This window comes from Etheostoma cragini, chromosome 21, assembly GCF_013103735.1.
Source record: "Etheostoma cragini isolate CJK2018 chromosome 21, CSU_Ecrag_1.0, whole genome shotgun sequence".
In the NCBI taxonomy this organism is placed as follows: Eukaryota; Metazoa; Chordata; class Actinopteri; order Perciformes; family Percidae; genus Etheostoma; species Etheostoma cragini.
The window spans coordinates 7,004,994-7,016,932 of NC_048427.1; the positions used below are offsets into that span (position 1 = coordinate 7,004,994).

Consider the following 11,939-nt stretch of genomic DNA (forward strand, 5'->3'; position numbering starts at 1 on the left):
GGAATGTCCAAGTCTGACTTTATTTACAAGCTCTCAGTGTTTTGCTCCAGGTGCTGTTGGAATGAGCAGCGATGATCAGGGATCAGTTTTTCAAAATGTATGAGTTACAGTGCAGTCATGTGGAAACAGAATGCCTCATGTTAAGGTATTTATTACGTGAATAAAGCTCTTTTTCCTCATGACACTGAAGGCAAAGAGCGGATTGGACTGGTAAACACCTTTATTTCCTTAAATAAAAATCTATTAACAGTCTATTACAACATTTTGAATTGTTTACTTGATTAGTATATTACGAGGAGATATTGGTTGACACTGGTCTGGTTTATAATAATATACTGGGTAAAATATAACAGGTTGTTTTAAAAAAAGAAAAACATGCTCATACATAAGTCAAAGGGACCTAATTATACAACTCCCATTCAGTATCTCCAGATCCTATTTTACACTACCACACAACCATAAACAAGGAATACAATTTATGACGTGAAATAAACCTTTTTCTTCTACTTGGCTGATTTATTATCCAAAAGGCATCTGGGTCTCTCGCTTTTTTTTTTTTTTTTAAATCTAAGATGGTGTGAATCCCAATAGCTGTTCAATTGGTTTATACCGCCACTCATCTGCTTCCAGCTCCTCCACCAAGCTCGCAAGTTTCTCCATTCGAGACACTTGTTGATCTGGAAGAACATACAATTGTGACTTTAGTATAAGGGTGCCAGGTTTTAATGGATCAACCAAAACAAGCCCATTTTGCACTTGTAGAGTTACGGACTTACCATGTTTAACCTGTTTAAGTGTGGAGGCAACTTGGTAGCTGAACACAGACTCGCATAAAAACCTGTCAGAACCATCTAAAAAGAAACACACAAAAGTGAAGAAGTTAGATGGTGGTGAAGCCAAAATCACAGCCTTGCTGTTTACTGGACTGATAACAGATCACTAGGGTCAAAATGGGGCTTTCAAGCTACTCCAGAAAGAGAAGTTCAAAGTTTAATATTATGCCTTTTACAGCCTTCAGCCTTTTAAAAATAAACTAGAGATAAAGCTCGAGACCTTGAATCCTAATCATCACTGTGTTAGCTGTTTTTAACATTGCAACACTCTGTGCTTTAATGCACAAGCCAAACTAACAGCATTAATTGTGCGCATGTATTTTGAGCTAGACTGGCAGCAAAGTAGATGGATCAATATTTATTGTCCCATAATAGATAAGATGAAGACAGATATATAGACACAACAGCGACACTGGATCTATACAAAGTTAGCGACATAAAACTTCTGCCAAAGAGAGTCCTTCTGCACCTCAGTCCTGTATCTGCGGCCAGATGACAGCAGTGTTAAGTGTGGATATAGAGAGGGATTGGTGTCATTGGCAATGGTGAGGGCAAGGCGTGTGATGGTTCAGGTCTGAGATGTTGGGTGTAGGGGAGCTGATAACATTGGATGTGACGTGTGTGATCTGGAGAGTTTGTTTATGTCAGAAACGGTGAGCCTGTTTTAGAAACAGGGGGAACAGTACAACAGGATCATGGGTGGGATTATGCTTTTGTAAAGTTACAACAGGAGGCATGGGGCAATAGAAAGTGCTCGGAGTTCATTAATGACACCTAATCTCTGTTGAGATGGTTTGTGGCTATCGGTGATCAAAAACTGAGGTTATTGTCCAAAGTGAGTCCAAGTTATTTGAAGTTGTTGACCAGTTCTACTGACTTGTTATGGATGGAGACAGAAAACAGTCCAGTGTTTGGTGCGTTAAAGACCAGTTCTTTTGTTTTTTCTATATTCAGATGGAGGTAGCTGTCAGTGCACCACTGTGTGAAATGAGAGATGGAGTGTGGTCAGGCTGTAATGGAGTTGTTGTCATTAAGTCGACCCAGTATCATCTGAATATTGATAGTATGTAGTGATGTGGGAGGCTGATGAAGCCAGATGGCCTTTTCCTCCACAAATCCTATGTAAAGCTACATAGGATTTGCTGTTGTCCAGAAAATTGCGAGATAGCAAAGACTTTACCATTGTTTAATTCAGACACATGTTGACAATGGATATGTCGGAGTACTATATGGGAATTCAGTTAAAAAAAAAAAAAGACAAGCTTGTGATGTGACTTTATTATAGCCCCAGGTTGTGCAACTCATTGTTTTTTTAATGAGACTTTTGCATTGATGAAAAACAAAGCATCTATATTTTTTAAAAGATAAATAAAAGCCAACCCTTAAAAAACAACCTGGAAAGTCACTTTGGCATTTCCAGTTTCCTCAAGTGCTTGAATTAAAAGCATAGTAAGGAGATCTTTGTTTAGTTAACCACTTGGGAAGTGGGTTAAAGGAACTTCATTGTGCTGCCCATTGATTATTGTTTCATTTATTATAATTTTGTTTTCCCGGCTTGATAGAAGCTGCTTCTAGGAATCTGGAAATGTCCTCAAAACAGCTGCAATTTTCCTTGTATGTGTGATTCCGAAAACAGAGGCTTAGCTGTGGGATCCGCCTGGGACTAACTTATTTGGCCCAGTGCTTTTTAACTGTAAATTACCTATAATAAAACTAAGGTGCAGTCTTATTATGCGGTTCTCATATCCCCTGTCTTGTTGGGAGGAGACGGACAGTTAACGACAGATGCCTTTAGCTGCGTGTTTGATCTTACCTTCCATCATTTCACCTGCGCCTTTAGGATATGTGTACAGGACCTTTCTTGGAGGGATGAGCTCTGAAGCACTGAATCCAGAGCCAGTCACCGAGCTGCCGCTCACACCTCCCGCAGAGGAGGACGAAGAAGACGCTGCCATTGCCTTAGAACACTTTAAAACACACACAACAGAAAAAAGGCTATGTTGCTGTTACCGTCGTATATCGTTTTTAGTTTTCATGACGGCCGTTAAATATAGCCATATCAGCTTAAAAAAGCTAGCTAGCTAAAGTTAATTGATTTAACTGCGACACCAAAATAGGCAACGCACATTCTTCATTATATAATGTTACTAGACAACATGGCAATAATCTTGTTATCTTTTTAAACAATATCACTTACCCTCGACGCTCCGGGAAATCTATTTAGACTTTGAATCAGCGCAGTTTACTCTGTTGTTTTGTTTAGATGTCTTGACTCTAGTTTACGACAAAGACAGCACTTTACGTTTGAATCGGCGGTGGTCCATTTCTTTAACTGTCTATCTATGTAGTGTTCCCGCAACCGCCTTGATAACATGGAGTGTTTTTTCATGTCCGTTTGTTCCTAGTTACATCTAAAGTCAAAAATCCTCCATGACATGGAATGGTGGTCTTATACATCAATGTTGTAGATCTACTAAACATGCTGCTTGTGTCAGAATGCTCGGAAAATTCCCATGAATGCTGCCTTTGATCGTAACAACAACTCGGAAAGTTGGTTATTTTTGCTACACTACTTGCCGAGTTGGCGTCATATTAAGCCGCAAAAGTCGCCTAAATATTGCTGTCCTCATATTGTAGAGTGTCCTAGATGAATAAGAAAGGGTATTTATTAGCAATAACCCTGGTAACGAGTAAGTCAAATCATCATTATAGTTGTTTAAGGGAAATACAACTGGTGCATTACAAGTCTGGGACAAAATCATAATATAAATTGGAAACAAATACTGGAAACAGCTATTGTTTAGAACCTCTGAGCAAGAAAATACACATTTTCTTTGCAGCGTCAGTTTTTCTCACATGGCGATTTGAAGCTAAGCACACGTAGTCGTAGGAACGACTTTCCAACTCGGGAAATAGGACCTTCGTAGGAGCACGTGAATGCAACACTACGTAACAAGCAAATGCCGTAAACCAGGCCCCTGTCTGTCGTAAAGCAGGAAACCGACATGTAAACGTTAACTAACCTAACTACTAGTTAGTTGCTATAAAAAAGCTGTTAAAAAGAGACATAAGCTAAGTCACACATTTTTTTCCTGTAGCTAGCTTGCTAGAGGGTAATTCAAGTATTTATTTGTGTTGTTAGGTTTTCTAGTTTAACAACATTATGGACGTTTTACGTCCAGCTCTTATCAATATAAATGGTAGAATGTATCGAAGGAATTTCATTAAGGAAGAACATTATGAAGAGGAGGAAGAAGAAGAAGATGTATGTTACAGTGGACCACCAGGTAAGTTAAGTCCTGTCAACGTAAACTGCTAACGTTAGTATAAATGTTTGAATCATGACATATAAAGTGGTGTCAGACTGAAGCCACAATGTATTACAACAACCCAATACTATCTGTATATTTGTGGTTTTAACATGTTAAGAGAGTGAAGACTTTGCAGCTGATGAAACTTGTGATACCAACTACATTGAACAGACTGATAAGGGATACCGCTGTGCTATTGATGTCCCAAGTGTTCTTTACAAGTGAGTTATCTATAAAATGCACTTTTTGTTCTGTATCATCTCAATTTAAAAAGCACAAGTGGTTTTGTTTCTAAGAAGCATCATTTCTTTGTTCAGATACATCATTGGGAAAAAAGGAGAGACACGCAGACGTCTGGAGTTTGACACAAAGACATCTATCAGCATCCCAAAACAAGGAGTGGAAGGACAGATTGGTGAGGATTAAGAGCATCGTAAAACAGATTAAAGAGTGCTCTCTGAACCAAAGGATTTAATCTTGACTTTCTTCCTGTGTGTGACAGTTATCACAGGTTCCCATAAAGCTGCAGTCTCATCTGCTGTCACACGGGTTGAGGTCCTTGTTGAGAGTTTCAGGAAGAAACAGCCTTTCACGCATTTTCTGTCATTCCCTTTGAATGATCCCAAAATTCAAGAAGGATTGCTGAGCTTTAAAGACGAGGTGTTGCGGCAGTGCTCACAGGTATCGTAGAAGGAATATGAATGGTAACGACGAAGGGCAGTGGTGGCCATGTTTTCTCTCCTTTATACATCCTCTGTTGTTGTTACCTGATGTGTAGGATCATGGAGTAGAGGGAAGCATCTTTCAGAACCCTGCTAAGCTTCACCTGACAATCGGCACCCTGGCACTGTTAAATGACATGGAAGTGAAAAAAGCATGTGAACACCTCCAAGAGTGTCAAAACTTCATTAGGTAGGGGCCAAACAAGTTATATATTTTTTTATTTTATTTTTATCATACTAAGATAATGTCATTTTAACTAAAAAGCACTGTTTTCATTTGAGATAAAAACAGAAGATAAAGGAAACAAAATCAAACCGCTTTAATTAAAGTATAATTCTATTGAAAAGATTTTTCTTTTTCTTGTTGCTAACAAAGCCCATGAAAACCAACAACGAATTGATCTTACAAACAAGTAGCCAAAGCCTGATATAGCTTATTCTTTTGTGCTATAGAAAAAAGACAGATCACACACATCAATGAGCCATACCGTTGCTCTGGGTGACAGATGCATGACTCTGAACGTGGTCACTTTAGTTTTTTAGTCTATCCTGTGTACACAACCTGCTGCTGTAAATACACACTAGTGCACCAAATCCACAGCAGAAAATAGTACCCAACAACTACAATGCTTAGAAATCAAGGTTAAAACGTTAAAAAAAAGAAAGAAATATATTTGTGACCCATTTTTTTAAGATTTACATCTTCAGTAGTTACACATTGAATCTGGGCTGGGTAAATTGTAACGTTTTGAGACACGGACTAACGTTTGTGTTGGTTTATTCATTGGATTTGTTGACAAATGTAGATTACCACCAGCCTTATTTTTTTAAAATAACTAATGATTTTATGTCATTGCAATTTAAAGGATTGGTTAGATTAAATTGAATCAGATTAGATTACATACAATTTCATATTATGATTGGATTAGATAAGATTACAAGTGAATTTAGTTTCAAATACACAAGAAACAATACTTAGAGCACAGCGCCGTGTTACAAACAGACAGATTGTATTGCTAAACATTCAGTCTATGAGAAGCCTAACAATAAAATAACTAAATTATAAGCGTGAAATGCCAGGTAAATCCATGTAATCTGCTTTTCTTCCGTCTGCCATCAGGGAAATCACAGAAGGAAAACCTCTGTTGTTGGAGGTGACAGGTATAGAGTACATGAATGATGACCCAGCCATGGTGGACGTCTTGTACGCCAAAGTCAATCTGAAAGACAGATCTGACAGGTAAGTGAATCAGTAACAAATCCAACAAAATGAAATGCATTCACAAAGATGACACCCCACAATTTTTTTCCTCTCGGTCCTTTTAAGGTTACAGATGATTGCAGATCGGCTGGTAGAGCACTTTGTCTCAGCCGGGCTGATGGTCCGAGAATGGGACAGAGTGAAGCTGCATGGCACTGTGATGAACACTGTGTTCAGAAAGAACTCCACAGGTAGAGACATTACATGCAAGCATCATATGTGGCAGCAGCGAATCTAAAAAAACAATGTTATTGACCTGTTGGGGCTACATTGGTAACTTCTGCCTTTAACCTATTTGCCAATGTCCCCTTACTATCTTTTGGCTTGGATCTGAGCTACAGTGATGACTAAACTGAATCTTTAACAATTAACAACAACAAATTCCTAAAGATAGGCATCAGGCAGCCAGTTCTCTGTTTGGCCACAGCTCTGTTTACGTGCACTAAGCGGCGTGTTTTCCAAGTACCTTGACAATGGCTTCATTCAGTTTGGCCATGGATAAAGTCCAGCTCCAGTTCTCAAATTTGTACTGAGCTGACAAACCGCACAGTACAAGGGAGGGGCCGTGACACTGTAGACCGTGTTTGCCAGAATGTAGATGATTAAAACTCAATGTTTTTTCTTCTCCTCAGTCCATGTTTCACAAACACATTTCACAACCACATGACCTTGATTGTCACATTGCTATTGCCTATTGTAGCAGCACATAAACATGCATATTTGTACAGGAGATAACATGTTTGTTTTTTGTTCTGTGTAACATTGTTCAGCTTGTCTTTTTACACTGTTTTTCCAGTTGAAGACATGGGTGGCCCAGGAAGACAAACCACGAGCGTACGAGAGGCTTTTGATGCCAGAAACGTATTAAAGGTTAGAGGCCTGTCCTTTTAAGAACTGCTGGATTACAAACTCACAGATTTGTGTTCATTGCTTGACTCATGACTTGACTACACATTAGGCTTTTGAAAGTTTTTATCCATAGGACAGTCATAGTCCTGAAACATTTTATGATATAATAGAAGAGAAATGTCTAACCAAACATATATTTGGAAATTTACTATAATTTGATTATTTATTTAGCCACCGGCGGCAATATTGCACCATGCACTGTCCATAGGCTTTTCAATTGTAGTTGACACTTTCATTGCTTTTGGAGTCTCATTGGTATATGAGAGCTTGCCAAGTAAAAGTTCTTAAAAATAAAGAGATTTAAGTCTTAAGATTCAGGAGGTGGGGGGGCACCCTGCTGCCACTCTAGCATTGCACAGAGGATAATGAGGCTAATGTTGGGCTGACTCACTCCCACCGATCATAAGGGTGTTTTGATTTTAGGCTTGTACTAAATGATGATGTTCCAAACCAGCAGGGACATGTAATTAGACGATAACCCACCTGATCTACTTAGAAGCCAGTTATGGTTTCTCCAATTTCAAATCACAACACTTTTAGTGTTTAAATCTAGCTCCAGTCTGTAACCTATAAGTGTGTGATGTTCAGTTTTGGATGAAACGGCTATAGGTATACATTTCTATTCAGGTGTCCCAGTAAGCCGTGACAGTAAAACCCAAACACTGAAACTGATGCAGCTGAATTGAATTCAACTTCCATTCAATCTTTTATTTGATTATTTGAACCTGTGCTTTTCCATTCTGTGACATGTCAAAGTGTATTTTGTTCTCATTCGGGACTTGTAGTAATAGTAGTCTATATATTAATACATTTTATTTATACTGCTTTAGAATGCTATACTTTTCAAAACAAAGTTTCAAAGGGCTTTCTGTGCTTGATGCTTGATTTCTGTGCTAATTTTGAGACTGCAATGAAGCAAATATAGTCAGAATAAAAAAATGTAAAGGAATAAAACAACCAACAATAATATAAGATAAAAACAATAATCATAATAATGACAATAATTATAATTGTAATAATCCCTGCTTTAGAGCATGTTGATGAAACTTGTTATTTGAGGGTATCAAGACTAAGTCTGTACACAGTTGCTCAAAGATTAGCGTTTTCATTGATTTCTTTTAAAGTAGCACTTGTCAGAACAAGACTAAAATCATCCATGTGCAGTTTTTTGTGTATGACGAGTGAAATGTGACACCAAGTTGACACTGCAGATAAAACAAGCTCTGGAATTCACATTCCTTTTCCTCTCTAGTGCAGAGCAGATCTTTCTTTGAATAACAAAAATCCTTAATTTTCTTTTCTCTGAAAATGACACAAGAGTGCCTGCTAAGTGCTCATTTGCTCATCACCATGGTAACACCATGTTTGTGGGTGACTACTACTACTACCTATGTCTTTTTTATTCCAAAGAGTTTAAAAAGATCAACTTTTTAAACACAGTGCCGGCTTTCCGAAATCATTTAGTGGTTAGACTACTTTTGTAATTGGAAAATATTGTTAAATTGGCAAAATAAGGTATATTGATGATAAAGTTTGGTATTGTTGAAGTTTCTATTATCATTATTTGCTGTTTTCATTACAGAAATTTGGGGCTTATCGTTTTGGAGAGTTCGAGCTGAATAGTGTCTTGCTGTCCCAGAGATATTCGACAGATTGTACGGGCTACTACACCTCTGCAGGGAGCATCTACTTCTCATGAGCTTCAACAGGGCTAAGCATATTCTGAGGTGGGAAATTAATAATAGCTTAGAAGAACATTGAAGCAGTATTGACACTGTTGTCCAGTAGGTGGAAGCACATGGTTTCTTTACTTTTATTTTATTTTATTTTTTATGACTTGTTCCATCTTTGGAGCAGTTCATCCAGAAAAATAAAATGATCAGAGTAGAGAATGATTGAAAGTTTGGACTAAATAATAATAATAAGTAATAAAAAGTTTATTTGACATAGCAACTTTTACAGCCAAATTCACAAAGTGCTTCACATGATAAACATTAGTAAGAATACAGTACAATCCAATAGAGAATAAGCAAGAGAAAAAAAATGTAATGACCAATGAAAATCATTTTAACAATTAAAACCCAAATATACAAACGTGTCACACGCAAATTTAAACAGATGTGTCTTCAGCTGCTTTATAAAAGCTTTCACAGAGACTGCAGAACATGAGACAGTAGGATTCCACAGGTTTTGAACCACTGCTTCGGTCACCTTTAGTTTTTAAGCGAGTGCGTGGGACCACCAGTGATCCTTGGTTGGAAGACCTGAGGGACCTGTTAGTAGTGTACGGATGGATCAGGTCCGAGATATAAACAGATGCCAGAACATCCAATGCTTTATAAGCCAGAAAAATAACGTTAAACTTTAAATATTACTCAAAAAGGGAAATGCCCATTCCAAATTTCTTTGAAATGTTCTAGGTAGTCAGATTTTGTACTTTTGTCTACAGACAATTTGTTTTCTTCAGGGAATCAGAGTCAAACAACATCAAAGTAAATGACTCGAAATACATACGTACAGTAAATACAAACACACATTCAAAAGGAAAGGAAGCATTTACATTGAATAACTTAACTTGTAACTGTTATAAATACAGTTATACATAACTTATAGCTGTTAAGGTATGCCTTGATTTTGAAAATAGAATGTGGTTACTTTTGCATGTTTGAGGATATGTTGTTCACAATGGAAATATCTTATTTTGGATGGAATTCAAAGTAGAATAATTGAGGAGGAGATGATTGACTTTGTGTGTGAAATTGGTGAAGTTAATCAGTCAGATAAGAGGAGGGCGCAGGCTTAAGATCAGTCTTGGCTCGGGTTAATGTCCTGGTTAGATTGTTTTAGAGATGTGTCAAATATATAATGTGGCATTTGTTGACAAATTACACTTACTCTATGTACTGTACTAAGGTACACTTTGGGATACTTGTACATAAGTATTTCCATTTAGAGAGATGGTCCAATACCATTTTTTGCTTCCTGATACCGATTCTGATACCTGAACTTCTGTATCAACCGATACCGAGTACTGATACGATACCAGTATGTCACATATTTTATTATGTTTTATGGATTGGTATATGGTAAAGTATGGATGTGTACTGTATGGATGTGATATGATTTATATATTTGTTGTCTGGCTCAGGTTAAACTCTTTGTGAAACATGAACAAACACAGACAATTAACGCCACAGAAGGTTTTTTATCATCCAGTTTGACAGTCAATTATAACAGAAAAAGATTTTAAATGAACTACTTAACCATAGATTCTCTTTAGGGCTTCATTACGTGGTATCTGATCGGTGCATAAACTCCAGTACTTAACCCAATACCGTTACCAGCGTTTTAGGCAGTATTGGAGTCAATACCAATACTGGTATTGGTATCAGAACATCTCTTATACTTATATGGAATGATGTATTGTTATAGATTAAACTACTAACAGTGTATAAAGTAGTTAAGGGAGCTCAATCTCAACCAACTACAACGGTGAAATTAATACCTCAAAAATATAGTACATTTGATAATACAACACTTTGAAAGTTGGAGCATTCTACATAATGGTAGTCTATATACAGTATGTATATATACATTTACTTCACACTTTTATACATTTGTATAGATGTATGTTTGTATGATGTTCATTGTGTCCATATTTGTATTGTCTTCCTTAGTTTTTATTACATAATATAACCTTGTACAGCACTTTGTTTAGCCTAGGTTGGTTTGCTATAGATAAATTGACTTGACTATATCTCTGCTGCAGGAAAATCTGCTGGCTGCATATATTTTTGCTGCTCTCCGTTTCATTTACGCTTTCTTTTTTGTTGGAATTTAAAACTCTGGTGGATTTATGAGGACTTGTGTTGACTGCTCCTCAGATCTCTGCAGGGTAAATTGAGACAGCTCGCTAGACTATCTGTCCAATCTGAGTTTTTCTCTCGCAAGACTATTTAGCAGCGGCAAATAAACTAGAGTACGTTTTTCTCCCATCCCAGAATGGATTAGCCAGACTCTCCTCTGCTCCGCAGGTTATCGATGGTCTGACAAAGCGAGACTAACATAATGGTAACTTTCACTTTGGATACTTGAAGTACGTTTTGCTGAAAATACATTTACATTTTGAATTTACAAGCCAGGACTACTTTGTCGTCTGAGTATCTGAGAACTTCCCTTTTTGACACCTGGTAGGTATCAACATCCAAATACAGTGTTATCTGCAAGCTGGCAAGATGCCCTAACCTGTCCATGCTTATGAGTTTATTGGCCTGTACATCTCATAAAGGAAGTCAGTACAAATGCCATGTTCTGAATAATTTAAGGAGTCTTGCTGCAACGTCTCACCTGTCAGCCATGGCAGCTGAAATAGCTGATCAAAGTTTTCTCATCGTTCTTCCTTTTCCTAGCAGATTGTAAGGCACATTTCATGATTTAGCCAATGTTGAGGTATTAAAGGAAATGGTTTCAAAATAAAATGTGTAGAAAGCTAGAAAACTTTCAAAGCTGTCAAAACATTTTGCTATCACTCTGATCATAACCAAATATTACCCATTTACTTTCATCTCACTGCATCATGAATGTGTTAATGCATCACTGACATGATTTATTACACCAGTCTTGTTTTAGTTTTTTTCTCTCCGTCTTTTTTTTTTTTTTTACCAGTGGCCTCCCCATACAAAGCCTCAACCTTGTTCCGACTCCCGTCTGTCGAGTGTGTCAGTGAATACAGACATCGGACACAGAGCATGGCCACTTGCTCTCGCTGTCGGATCTTTTTCAGCCCTCCCCTCAGCTGGCGATGCGCTCTGCTTGGCATGCAGGAGGGTGATCGCAGAGCAGCCAAAAGTTACACTGATGGAAACTGAAGGCACTTCAGTGGTCAGCTCTGCCAACCTGTGCT

At 37.7% G+C, this 11,939-nt stretch overlaps 2 protein-coding genes across 5 annotated transcripts in view; one reads left to right on the forward strand and one right to left on the reverse strand.

Moving 5' to 3' along the window:
- Position 1: 1 nt before the first annotated feature.
- Positions 2-3,300, reverse strand: anapc16 (anaphase promoting complex subunit 16). Its single transcript, XM_034861082.1, has 4 exons — positions 3,031-3,300; positions 2,647-2,800; positions 777-851; positions 2-677 (listed from the first exon to the last, which is right to left on the reverse strand). The coding sequence occupies exons 2-4, from the start codon at positions 2,786-2,788 to the stop codon at positions 568-570; spliced, it is 327 nt and encodes a 108-aa protein (XP_034716973.1). The 5' UTR covers positions 2,789-2,800; positions 3,031-3,300; the 3' UTR covers positions 2-567.
- A 415-nt stretch (positions 3,301-3,715) lies between these two features.
- The window catches only part of ascc1 (activating signal cointegrator 1 complex subunit 1), a 12,824-nt gene continuing 4,600 nt past the window's right edge, over positions 3,716-11,939 (forward strand). For 2 of the 4 annotated variants that reach the window (XR_004655117.1, XM_034861076.1), the window contains exons 1-9: positions 3,716-4,120; positions 4,263-4,365; positions 4,462-4,559; positions 4,647-4,825; positions 4,923-5,056; positions 5,987-6,106; positions 6,194-6,318; positions 6,924-6,997; positions 8,619-8,763. Coding sequence is in view for 3 of the 4 variants with exons in the window: in XM_034861076.1 (XP_034716967.1) it covers positions 3,997-4,120; positions 4,263-4,365; positions 4,462-4,559; positions 4,647-4,825; positions 4,923-5,056; positions 5,987-6,106; positions 6,194-6,318; positions 6,924-6,997; positions 8,619-8,735 (1,074 nt within the window). In the remaining variant the exon portion in view is untranslated. Of the gene's footprint in view, positions 4,121-4,262; positions 4,366-4,461; positions 4,560-4,646; positions 4,826-4,922; positions 5,057-5,986; positions 6,107-6,193; positions 6,319-6,923; positions 6,998-8,618; positions 8,764-11,701; positions 11,934-11,939 lie in introns of those variants that run through there. The other 2 variants (XM_034861077.1, XM_034861075.1) reach the window with 2 other exon arrangements.